This window comes from Scylla paramamosain, chromosome 20 (assembly GCF_035594125.1).
Source record: "Scylla paramamosain isolate STU-SP2022 chromosome 20, ASM3559412v1, whole genome shotgun sequence".
Classification (NCBI taxonomy): domain Eukaryota; kingdom Metazoa; phylum Arthropoda; class Malacostraca; order Decapoda; family Portunidae; genus Scylla; species Scylla paramamosain.
In genome coordinates, this window is record NC_087170.1 from 20,543,841 (window position 1) to 20,557,492 (window position 13,652).

The window sequence follows — 13,652 nt, forward strand, 5'->3', positions numbered from 1 at the left end:
TAGTAGTAGTAATAGTAGTAGTAGTAATAGTAGTAGTAGTAGTAGTAGTAGTAGTAGTAGTAGTAGTAGTAGTAGTAGTAGTAGTAGTAATAGCAGAAGTAATAGTAGTAGTAGCAGTAGTAGTGGTAATAGTATAAGTAGTAGTAGTAATAGTAGCAGCAGCAGCAGAAGATGCAGAATCAGTAGCAACAGCAACATCTAAAGATAGGCAACAACATCAACGAAACTGTCTCGAAGACCTGATAAACATCCTGCCTGCAACCACAGTGAGAAAAATCCTCACTGCACAGGAAACGGGAGCCTCTAACTGGCTAACGTCACTGCCCATCAGAGCGAAGGGCTTCAGCCTCAACAAACAAGAATTTGTCGACGCCATTGCTCTGAGGTACGGCTGGCCGATGGAAGGACTCCCCAGTACTTGTGTGTGTGGCTCCCCCAATGACGTCAACCACACCATGACGTGCAAAAAGGGGGGATTCGTATGTATCAGGCACGATGAGGTGAGAGATCTGACCGCCAGCATGCTCAGGGAGGTGTGCCACGATGTCTCCACTGAACCGACCCTCCTGCCGCTAGACGGCGAGCACCTGCGCTACAGAACAGCCAACACCACCAACGAGGCTCGAGTCGACGTCAGTGCACGAGGGTTCTGGACAAGGGGACAGAAAGCATTCATGGACATACGGATCTTTGACCCGATGGCCGCCTGTCACCACGAACTCTCCCTGGAGGCCGCCCACCGCAAGAATGAGCAGGAGAAGATCCGAGCGTATGGGGAGAGAATCCAACACGTTGACCAGGGCAGCTTCACACCTCTGGTCTTCACCACATCTGGCGGGATGGGCTCCAAGGCTCAGTGCTTCTACTCAAGACTAGCCGACCTAATGGCAGAAAAGAAGCACCAGCCAAGGAGCCATGTCGTCGCATGGATGAGGTGCCGTCTCTCATTCTCCCTCCTCAGATCTGCTCTCCTGTGTCTCAGGGGGACAAGGCATTCCACTCCCATACCTGCAGACTTAGGAGGCCTCGACTGCGAGGCTACAGTGGTGGAGAGTGGCATAAGAGTAGATAGAGTAGAGGTAGAATGAATTTATAGTTAACAACTAATGTTTATATTATAGAGTATTAGATATGGTTGGATGCCACAGTCATTAGCGGGAGCTGGGGCTAATGACCTCCAAGTAATGGAGCCCCTAATTGACACATCAATAAACATGGGGTGGAGGTATTATTATTATTTGTAGTAGTAGTAGTAGTAGTAGCAGTAGTAGTAGTAGTAGTAGTACTAGCAGTAGTAGTAGTAGTAGTAATAGTAGTAGTAATGGTAGTAGTAGTAGTAGTAGCAGTAGTAGTAGTAGTACTCGTGAAAGCAGTGGCGGCAGCAGTAGTAACTGTGTCAGGACTTTGTTCCAACAGAGGAGAGGGCGCGGCGAGAGATTGCATTGAGGGGAGGAAGAAGAAAGGAAAGAAAAAAAATGAAAATCTCACTTTTTCTTCTCCCCCTCACCAGGCAACACCCACGTCTCTTTGGCCTCTGGCGGCACTGGGGCGGGGGCGGCGGCCTGGCCTGGGGAGGAACGGCCAAGGGTGCACCGTAAACCAGTCAGAACTAAAAGAAAAAAAAATAAATAAAACCGGCACAAAAATAAAACCAGAACTAAAGAGAAGGGAAAAAAATAAAACAGGGAAACCAGACAAAATGGACGCAAACTTCCAAAAAAACGAGGACATGGCCAACTGTTCTGCTTTTATTTTTTTCTGATGAACATATTGCACGGAGACAATTGACGATTTATGGCACGCAGCACGGAGGCGATCTGTGTGTGCACCGCCACCCCGGCTGGACGACGCACACACACACACACACACACACACACACACATACACACACACACACACACACACACACGCCAACTCACGGACTCATGCACACACACACGCACACACAAATAGTTTAGGAGCTTGTTTTTTACATAAATTCGTTTTTTATAGCACTTGGTCACTCTTTTTTGTTGTAAATATACACACAGACAAACACACACACATATACACACACACACACACACACACACACACACACACACACACACACACACACACACACATAGGATTAATGTTAAGTTTTTCCCCATCCCCTATGTACATTTTCAGTTTGTCAACTGCCTAAATAATAAACCGTTTATTATTATTATTATTAATACACAGACACATAAAGCGATAGACATACTAAGAAAAGACAGAGACAGACACACAATCAAAGAGATAGACAGACAGGCAGGCAGAGATGTTGAAAGGAGAGACATGAAAACACAAAAAGTCGCACAGAGAGAGAGAGAGAGAGAGAGAGAGAGAGAGAGAGAGATACCTGTGTTGGCGGTGCGGAGAGTTGCCTGCCTCGAAGCCACCAAGTGAGGGCGGCAGGAGGACGTGACCCGCCTGCCTCACACACCAGCTCCTGGGTCTCGCCTTCCCGCAGCGGCGTGCTCGGGACCCGGATCACCACGTCCTCCGGGGGAACTTTGCCGACAAGGGAGACAGACAAGCACATATGTGAGTACCTCTTTGCATGATGCATGGCGCGCTGGCTGCCTGGTGTGGTTGCAAAGGAGGAGAGAGAGAGAGAGAGAGAGAGAGAGAGAGAGAGAGAGAGAGAGAGAGAGAGAGAGAGAGAGAGAGAGAGAGAGAGAGAGAGAGAGAGAGAGAGAGAGAGAGAGAGAGAGAGAAATGAACAGCAACGATAGGGAGAAAAAGGGAAAGGAAGAGTACGAGGAGCAAAATATGATATTTCTCTATATATATTTACACAGGGCATTCATCCCTGCCTGGGACAGACTGTGAGAAAAAACGGGAAAATACATTCAAGCCACCGTTTAAAGGATTCCAAAGGCCAGGTTGAGTTCGGGATTCAAGGAAAAATTAAAAGAATTTCATAAATGTTCGGCGAATGTATACTTGATTTTCTCTCTCTCTCTCTCTCTCTCTCTCTCTCTCTCTCTCTCTCTCTCTCTCTCTCTCTCTCTCTCTCTCTCTCTCTCTCTCTCTCTCTCTCTCTCTCTCTCTTTCGTGTGTGTGTGTGTGTGTGTGTGTGTGTGGTGTAGCCTTCATGTCATCAGCGGTGTATGGGTGCTGGCTGCGGCTCAATGGGAACTTGTGGTCAGTAATTAAACTCTAGCGTAACATTAAGAAGTTTCATCACGTAACGACCTGCCCTGTGTGAGTGAGGGTTCCCTGGCGCACCTCTAGCGGACATTTCACTCACACATATCGAGGATTCTTTTATAATATTGGGCAAGATGTAATCATATGTGCACAGATCACGCCTGGAACAATGCTGTGTTTAAATACAAAGAAACACAAAGGAAGGACTAACAGCAGCAGACATTTTGACCATTATGAGGCTGTTTGTGATGAGGTGCTCTGATTTTTATACTGACTCTCTCTCTCTCTCTCTCTCTCTCTCTCTCTCTCTCTCTCTCTCTCTCTCTCTCTCTCTCTCTCTCTCTCTCTCTCACCTCTACGCTGTTCTTGTCAGAAACGTAAAAGTTAATGAAAATCACAATTTTTCCAGACTTTTCACTGATAAATTCTGAAACTCCATCCCGGCTAGTTTCTGTTATTCCACCTACCAGTGAATTGAAGTGTTCCAAGAGAAAACTATCTATTATGACATCTCCGAACCTAAATTGGTCTCCGAGTTGTAAATCTTTATCTTCCCCCCCACCTTTTGTAAGCTGGAACGGTGCGTTTTTCATCCATTGCTGGCCTACTTCACGAGTATCAAAAAGTACTCTTTCAAAAATAAAGTGAACGATCGGATATACTCGTGGTAAAGGCAAGTGTTCCTGATGTCCACCTGTGTGTGTGTGTGTGTGTGTGTGTGTGTGTGTGTGTGTGTGTGTGTGTGTGTGTGTGTGTGTGTACAGAACAAGGGGCAAAAAAGTGAGAAACATGAATCTCGTTTAAGAAAAAACGTGGAGTGAAGAAGATACAGTATATATCTGACAGTACATTCTGTAGTTGGAAGTGCATTGATCTCTCTCTCTCTCTCTCTCTCTCTCTCTCTCTCTCTCTCTCTCTCTCTCTCTCTCTCTCTCTCTCTCTCTCTCTCTCTCTCTCTCTCTCTCTTAAAGATTAGAGCAAGTCACGGGATGATAAACAAGTAACAAACGGCATTCACTCACAGTATTACTTCCAGATGCCACGACCTGATTAAAATACACTTGCTTCTAAATGTCCCCGTTCATCATTCTCCCTTTGTTCTCTCTCTCTCTCTCTCTCTCTCTCTCTCTCTCTCTCTCTCTCTCTCTCTCTCTCTCTCTCTCTCTCTCTCTCTCTCTCTCTCTCTCTCCGTTTTCGTCCTGATATTTTCTTTTGTTCATGTCCGCCTGTCCATCTGCCTGTCCATTCTTTCCTCTCTTTCTTTTATCTGACTCCGGCTCTCTCTCTCTCTCTCTCTCTCTCTCTCTCTCTCTCTCTCTCTCTCTCTCTCTCTCTCTCTCTCTCTCTCTCTCTCTCTCGCACTCTCTTGCTGGTTATCAGTCTTTTAGTCGTTACGTTATTAATGTTTCCTTTTTTCTTTCTCCTCTCCCCTCCGCGTTTTTCTTTTGATTTATGACAATTCTATTCATTACTCTATTTTGCTAATTTTACCGCAGGGTACAGAGAGAGAGAGAGAGAGAGAGAGAGAGAGAGAGAGAGAGAGAGAGAGAGGGAGAATTACTTAAGGGCTCGAATAAGGATGACGGAACGCAACCAAACCAAACTTCCTCGTGTTTCTAAACAAACTCGACACACTTCATCTGCTCTAAGGGGCACTTTGACCTCTCTTTGGTGACCGCGGTGAGAAGATCCAGGGTGTGCGCGGGGCGAGGGAAGCCAGGGGGAGGAGGATCGAAGAGTGGGAGAAGGATCGGTCGAGAGAGTTGGTAAAGGAATGGAAGCGAATGGAAAAGAAGGAAAGACGGACTGGTGAAAAGGATGAGGGAATAGGACGCTGCAGGGAAAAGGGGAGAGGACGGCAGAACAAGGAAGGAAATTGCGAGGGACGTGGAGTGAGTATGCAGGACTTTTGCAGCGGCGTGGATGGACTGTGTATGGAGATGGATGGTGGAGGCTGGGACGGGTAAGGAAGGTGAATGAGACTAACAAGATCGAGGAAAGGTTAGGAAAGAGAGAAGAGATGGAAAATCACAAAAGGCGAGGCAAGATAGAAGAGAAAATGGCAACTTCGACGGAATAGGACGGGACAGGACGCGTGTGGGAACGGGGAAGGGTAAACGAGGAGCTCAGAGGAAGGGAGTTTTCACAAGTATGGTGAGCGATGAAACAAAAGAGACGAAATCTTCTTGGTGAAACACTGACAAAGTACCTTTAACTTTTCACGGCTAGACCCACAGTTTGTTAAGATTCATAGCACTGTAAAAACTTGTTTGCATGGTCACACAGGAAAAGAAAGACAGAAAGAGAGAACAAAAAGGGAGGCTAATTTTGTTTCTTTTAAAAGCAACGGAAGTATTTGAGAGAATGTAGTGTAAAAATCTCAAAAAAAAAATTGTTGTACGTAATTATGGTAAAAAAAAAAATTCAGTATTGAAAGGGTTAACGATGAAAATATTACGACGTGGATATAATAATTTTTGTTTGGCCGTCATCGTGGAGTGCGTGAGGGCGCGGATACTGAGTGCGCGTCTCGGCGCCGCGCCAACCTTTCCACGTCAGCTGCACTCGCCAGAGAGGATGTGATTATTTTTTTTCACCACAGTTTTAAGCCTCCATCTGAATTCTGATTGCGCTCATGATAATTGATGAGGCCATCGATACATGTTTGACTCATTCTGTTGCGGCAGCGGCTGGAAGTGTGTGGGCAGGAGGGGGGAAACGAATACAAATGTCATGCAGTTAATAGAAAAAATATAATTATAAACTTGTCTGTAAGATGCTTTGCCACATTTCATCATTGCTTGGACTATAAAGACCTGATATGTCCACGTTTGTCACAGTGTTTTGAAACGCAGATTTATTCATTTTTATTGAGGGATTCGCTTTGTTTTATCCACAAGTCTGCTGGCAGTGCATTGAGTTCTGTCACGCCTCACACCAGCTCGGCCTTGGGCTCGTGACACGCACCGAGCAACGCCGCCAGCCAAACACTCCCCTGACGATCACGGCGCTACACTTACAAGCGTCACTCGTTTTATTTCCAAAATATATCGTACCTGTTCTTTGTTGTTGTTTTTACAACAAAGAGGAAAAACATCAAATCACCAGGAAAGTAGTGAAACTTTATTCTGAAAAAAAGCAAAAACAATTTTATATAAAACTGTCAGATGGTCTTTTTCTCCCATTTCTTTTTGTTAATCACTTTAAAGCCTTTGATCGTTCTTCCTCCGTGCAACGTGTCTCGCTGCTGAAGTAACACCACCAGTGTCAAGGTAATAAAACTTTAAGGGTCACGTGGCATTAAGACTAGCTTTGGACGCGTGCCACACTGCCTTCACCGTATAGGGATTACAAGAACTTACTTTTTTTTCTTCTGAACACGTGCTCTTTCACTCAATAGTCTTACATATTGCAGTGTCTGTGATGAATGTTCCTAGTATTGACGTCTGTGTGTCTGCATGTTCCTGTCTCTCTTTCTTCCCCTTCCACCACACCTGTGCAAATGAAAGCTGCGTGTGTACACAAAGACTTTCCTTACCGTTCCTTCTCTATACACATCACAGTAATAATTCCCAAATGTCAACAGTTTCAGTAACTCTGTCGTTCCCAGTGTACATTATTGATCTCTTTAAATCCACACTGCATAAAAAGACACTTCGGGTCGTTTTAATGGAATAATATCATACAAATCCATATCCTCTGTTAGTAAATCAAGTTAAGGTACAGTCATGGTCAGAAATCAAACACCTTCTGGGATTACTTCCATTGTGTTTTATGTTTTCACTCAATTTTAAGTCCTGAGGGTTGTTAAGAATCTAAGACGTGGGAGACTCCGTACTAAGACAGTCAGCAGATCAGAGGGTTTTAAATTGAAGAAGAAAGCAAAATACAATGAAAATAAGCACAAAAGGGATAGTAGATTTTTTTTTTTCCACCACTTTACGTACTTCTCTTAAAAAAAAAAAAACATTTGTCATTCACTACAGGAGTCAGGCGAAGACGGGGAGGCTTGAAGTCACGACACCCATGTTTATATATCATGTTCAACCAGTAATGATGGTTTTTTTCTTCTTTCTTCCGTCTCCCTTTCGCAATCTTCTTCTCCTATCCACCCTCTCAAAAAATAAATAAATAAATAAAAATACTGTGGCCTTTAGGACGAATGTAATAATCATGAACTTTATTTTATTTTTTTCTATTCAGTCATTCATGGAAGTCTCATAGTGAACACAAACAAGTAAGTAAAAAAAAATTTCCATGAAAGTTCATAATTAATTAGCTCATAACCTGAAAAAAAGGCTGAGGCAGTTTGAAAAAAGTAGTACGGCGCACACCAACATAATTAATTGTCTTACTATGAAACAGGCCCGCTAATTCTGAAAAGGTAAAACGTGGAAATTTTATATGAATTTCCTCCCTAACACTCGGATACCATTCCCGATATGGAGCTGGTGATCATTATTTCTTTTTATTCATTCACTTAGTTTCATCGTAATTTTGTCTACCTGTTAACCTATCCATATTTGTTAACTTATTATGTTTTTTTTGTTGTTTTTGTTTACATTTTATTATTTTTATACATCTTTTACTATCTGTTTTCTCTTTACTATCAAATATCAAGTCCAGCCTTCACCTTTACGCTGATCTGACGGATCCAACCAATCGCGAGGCGTCTTTGCTTCCTGTGCAATCCTAAACAAAGAGAGACGTTGAAGACTCAGGCGCGTGCTGACGTGGTCGCCGTTGTTGTGTCACAATGACAACCTTTTCCAAGAACCACTTCATCCCCGGAGTTTCAGGAAGTCTAGGTAAGCCAGGCATCATAGTTTCGTTAGAGTGGCGGAAGCTTAGGTAGTTCTGAGGCACTGGATGACCCAGGAAGGAAGAGTGAGGCATGGATGCGAGCCGCTTCGTGACCCTCCCCTCTGTCTGGCCACACAGCTTCAACCTTTCGCATCATTATTAGTTTTTATTGGTATATACGTTGCTGATTCTCATAGACTGAACTGTTTTCACTGAGTTGGTGCAATATAAAGAACGGTGAAAAAAAAAATTACAGCACAATAGGTTAGAGAAGCAGCGGTGTACTGCTAAATAACATTTTTAAAGCATGATAATCAAGTCTATACACAGTTCTGGCTGACATTTACCACACACTCGAGCGAAAGAAGAACAGAGGGATTTTTTCAGACATTTCTGGAATACGTTTTTACCGTCATTAAAGGGGAGGGTGGTAATCCAGTGTTTGTGTTTTTTTTTTCTGTTTTTTTTTTTTTTTTTTTTTTTTTTGTGACTCACTTATGAATAATTTAATTTGTCACTTTTACTGTGGATCAGTGAAGGTCGCCAGTGTCTGTTCGGCTGACTTCACCAATGCCACGCGTGAAAGAAATGCTTACCACAAGGAACCAACATTAGATTATTTAATGTGATGGCGCGAAAAATGTCTCTCTTTCATAACAAATGCGCATATAATACTTCATTGTGCCCCGACAACTCCCCCTGATCTTCAAATTATCTTCCCTCTACGAGTATGCTATTTTACCTTACTCAATCTGATATTCATTTTTTTTTTTTTTTTCACATCTAGACCAGCGGCGCCACATGGTCTCGTTGCTGAAGCGCATTAAATCAATCCATCTAACCTTTATGCTCCGGTCATATGTTCCCTGTCCTGTCCTGTCTGGTGCTGTCGTGCTGACACCGCCCCTCACAGCAGCACGCCCCATCCACGCAGGGTCCCAGCGCTCCTGCCCGCCCTTCCCACCCATTACCAAGCAATATATCAAAGTTTTTTTTTTTTTCTACCATGGATGATTCGTTAGTTCGTACATAAAGAAACGCAGCAGAGCGAATCGATACGCAAGTTTTTCAATTAACCGAACGGTGAGTGAAGAAACTCTTTGCAAGGGTTTCACTACGTATATACTTGATAAACTTTTTTTCCTTTTACCGTGTTTGTACATAGTTTAGTTTTCAATACAGAAGAAAAACCCAAATACACATACATATATTTGAAACGCCCTCGTGCTGACCTTTCCACAGAATGGCTCAAGTGGTGTTTTCAGCGCCACTAATTCCTCTGCCTGTTTTGCCGGCGGCGTGTGTCAAACCCACGCAAATGATTCCATCCGCAATGTGCATCGAGGACGAGTTGCTCCCGATTCCACGGTGGGAGTAATAAGCTGTGTAATGAGAGACTGATAGGTAAACAGACAGCCGCTTGCTATCGCTCACTGCACACTCAATCATTTAGACTCGAATGTACTGGTGCACGAGATAAATGACAGACAGGTGAACAAGAGGTAAAGATAGGCAGACTGATAGACAAACAGGTAGACGTCCAAGAAGAAATAAAGAATGGCAGACACAGACATACATACAGATCATAAATCATAAAGAGAAAGATAAGGGTGAATAACGACACAAATACGAGTATACAGACATAAAGTACAGATATATGAACATAAAGCTGGACAGATGTATACAGACGAATGGACGCGCTGATACGGACTATTAGAGAGCGTGGCAAGTTAAGAGTAAAAGATAGATGCAGGAGCTTTTACACTGACAATTCAATTCACTCTCTGGAGATCGAATGCTGGACTCAAGGCCGCTGGGAACACTGACCTCGATGATTCCCAAACAAGAACGCGGAGATAAATACAAAGTGAAATGCAGGAGGATATATTGATAAGCTGGAAGATAGAGACCTGTGGAAAGGTGCCAATATCGATATTTTGAAAGATATCCAAAAAGATGAGATAAATGACGGAGATATGCAGGAATCGCAGCGCCCGGGAGAGAGGAAAGACGGCGCGCGGTGGAGATTAATGGTTCCTGCAAGTGTGGGATTCCAGGAGGGGTTGTGAGTCTGCAGGTTTTCACGGTGGCGAGGAGGGGCGGCGAGGCGCGAAAGCTGTGTAGCCTGGCGTGCACGGCGGGGCCCGCGTGGAGGTGGACGGCAAGGTGTTTGGTGGGTGGTGTTGGGGTGGCCTGGCATCGGGCTGGTCTGGTGTGGGGATGGCCTGGCGTCGGGCTAGTCTGGTGTGGGGGTGGCCTGGCGTGGGGCTGGCCTGGCGCGGAGGCTCCTTCCTATTGTGGCGAGCTCTGGCTGAAGGCACACGGTGTGGGAATTGTGCTGAAAATCTTCCACGCAAGAGGCGGCTCTGCGCGGCGGGCAAGGGACAACCTTTTCCTTTTTTTTCTCCTTTTCAGTCTCACCAGTGTGTCGTGAAGTTTAGTGAAGCTTGTTACCAGCATGTTCACGCCAGCACCTTTACGAGCGTCCTTCCAGCCCTTCGCTTGACAAGAAACCATCAGGTAAATTTAAGGAACATATGCTGCTTCGCGTTTTCCTGCTGTGTTATTCTATTTCCTTTACCTTTTTCCTTTACCTTTGAGACTGTAGGTGGCTGCGACCCCTAAACACACACCACTGCAGGATCCGCGGAGACACATTTTACTCTGTTGTATGTCTTGGAGCAGGAAAAGATGACTAGCTAAGGGGCCGCTGGCTTTACGAGAAGAGCACTGGCCCATGTATCGGCGGCAAGGAGGGTCATGTACTACACACTGATACTTGACGGTTGTTACATAAGACGAAGATAAGGAGTGAAGGTGGCTCGGTACATTACAACACTGCATGCTGACAAAACCTCCTTAGTAGCAGTGTTGCAAAGAAACCTAAAACTTAAATGTGACAATGGCACGTGTGTGTGTGTGTGTGTGTGTGTGTGTGTGTGTGTGTGTGTGTGTGTGTGTGTGTGTGTGTGCGGATGCGGGAGTTTATGGCGTTGGCGCACGGAAGTTTTTTTTTTTTTTTTTTTCTCATTGCTCTGAAACTTGGCTCTTCCCCAGCCTTAGTGTCACTGACCTAGAGTCTCTTTGACGTGGCGTGCGTCTGGGTAGCCTCAAGGATCCTGGTACATTCACCTGGACGGTGGCGCGTCGAAAAACTCCGGTCCGTACCTAAACAAATCCCGGCAAAGTTTTCCTCACTACGACGAAATGTCAGCAGAGCGAAGAAACAAAGGATGACAGGTCAGTGACTTTAAACAGCACTGGAATCAAAGAAAATATGGAAGACATCATTCTGCAAATGCAAAACAAATTGATAGAAAACTTGAAAATTTATACAAATCAAAATGTAGAGGAGCAGACGCTATAAAAAGATCTAAGAGACAAACCTTAACGATCAACATGAAAGTTTGTCTTGTGATTGACAACAAGAGGCGGGTGGAGTGAGCTGGCCGCCCTTCCTGTGACACACAAAATCTTATATGAGGGTCTAATATATTGTCCGACTGACCTCAGAACTATGGGTCTAGGGCAGGGGTTCTCAACATTTTTGTTCCTCTGTACCCCTCGCACATTTTTAGAGGTTCATATATACCCATAAATAAATTGATAATAAAAAAAAAGGGAATTGTAATATTTCTATATCATTTTAGTGTGAAATTTGCATAAGTAGACTGCATAGGAGTCTTAAAGGTGACAACATCAATAAGCTAAAGTAATTTACAAAATATCTTGATCTGTCACGTATATCCTTATAATTACCCACAATGATCATTACGTCCTGTACCTGATCCTTTCAGGCCCATCACAGATTGCAGCCACGGTTGGTTCTATAATAGTGAAAACCAAATGGTATTCTCCCTACTCTTGATATAATTTAGATGAAAGTTTTGCTTACTAAATTGAGGAAATAAAAAAAAACATTGTGCAATCTGACTAAAGATTACAACACCATGTATTACACAGCAGTGGTTATTCTCTAAGATCCAATGTACTTCCCGGAAAGTGCAAATGTACCTCTGGGGTACATGAACCCCAGGTTGGGAACCCCTGGTGTAGGGAGAGGAACATGTCCGGGACAGGGAGACAACATGCGCCACACCAACACTTTTTTTTCTGAGTCCGTGGAAAGGAACATAAAAAGGGAGAGAGAGAGAGAGAGAGAGAGAGAGAGAGAGAGAGAGAGAGAGAGAGAGAGAGAGAGAGAGAGATGAACATAACCGATATTCAGACTCGTCAGACGGAGGGAGTGGAATATAATCAGTGTTGCGCCTCGGAAACTCAGACAGGCGTGAGTTACACAATCATCCGCCAGCGGTCAATAATCCAGTGTGTTTGTTGCGCGTTTGATGGAGTGACGCCCGCGAGGAGGTGTAGCTACACTATATTTACGTCATCTTCAGCCTACGCTTCTATACTAAGACACAAAAAATCTCGTACCGGATACCATCAAAGGAGCAGCTAAAGTAAACAGCGTGTGGTATCTCAAGATAAATATTTTTTTGTCATAATCAAATGTCACTGAGTTCTGACATAACATTTCCACCTCTGATGTCATATGTAAACAAATTCTCCAACCAGATTACTGTAATTCCGTGACGACGAAAATAAAAACAATGTGATAAAGCAACAAAAAAAACAAACTATTGTTTTCCTTTCCGTCTTGGCTGCGATTGTGTAAATACCAGTGTGTGTGTTCAAAGGAAGAGTAGAAAAACCTGATGGAAAGGCAACTGGTGGAGGACATGCGCCGGATTCCTGACGTCTTGCGCTCAAAGAGACACGTTTATGGTGGACGAACAACAAATAAAAACGTGTTGCGCAAGAACGAACGCATTTTTTTTATATAGTCATGGTTAAGACGCGGTGAATAGAAAGGGACGTGTGGGAGGCGTTGTGGTAGAGCTACTCACAACTAGGACATGGGGAGCAAAAAAAAGAAGGTATTTGTGATGGATTGAAGATTAAGTGGCATGTTTTGCTGTAGTGAAAATAAAATGACAGCAATACGCTTCTTGATTGATGAATAGAAATGGAAGTGTTTTTCTTTTTTTCTTTTTTTAGAGCATAAACAGAAAAAAACAAACTTATATATGGTGGTTATGCTCACAATAAGACATAATGCCTGGAAAGCAACCTGTTTGTGGTGGCCCTGTACAGTTACACGCTTACGCTGGGAGGAACGATGCCGGGGGAAGAGAAGGTCAGAGAGTTAGGGTTCCAATCGCGTCCCTTCAGTACTCACAGCTCATGTCGAGGGTGACGGAGGAGCGGAGCGGCTGCGTCAGGTTGGAATTGGCGGCCTGGCACGTGATGACCCGGTGCAGGTGTTGGCGGGTCAGGTCTGGCAGGGTGAGTGTGTTCCACGTGACCTGCCCTCGGGTCTCCTCACTCACGTCGTCCAGCAGTGACCCCTCGTGCCACCAGGTCACGCGCGGGAGAGGGCGACCTGAGGCATGAAAATAGTGACCTCGTTTTTTACCGGAAACTTCGGATATTTGCTTTACAGTTGAATGTTTCAGGATGAATAACTACTGGTGGTAGTGGTGGTGGTGGTGGTGGTGGCGGTGGTGGCGGTGGTGGCGGTGGTGGTAGTGGTGATGGTGATGACGATGACGATGAAGATGATTACATAATGATCAACAATGCATTTATTACTGATATTACCATTACCATTGTTCCTACCACTACTA

At 44.3% G+C, this 13,652-nt stretch overlaps 1 protein-coding gene across 9 annotated transcripts in view; it reads right to left on the reverse strand.

The window, feature by feature from the left end:
- LOC135110595 (nephrin-like) overlaps positions 1 to 13,652 on the reverse strand; it is a 208,606-nt gene that overhangs the window by 24,123 nt on the left and 170,831 nt on the right. For all 9 annotated transcript variants that reach the window (XR_010273327.1, XR_010273328.1, XM_064023080.1 and 6 more), the window contains 2 exons: positions 13,205 to 13,408; positions 2,366 to 2,517 (listed from right to left, as the gene is read on the reverse strand). Coding sequence is in view for 7 of the 9 variants with exons in the window: in XM_064023080.1 (XP_063879150.1) it covers positions 2,366 to 2,517; positions 13,205 to 13,408 (356 nt within the window). In the remaining 2 variants the exon portion in view is untranslated. The remainder of the gene's footprint in view (positions 1 to 2,365; positions 2,518 to 13,204; positions 13,409 to 13,652) is intronic.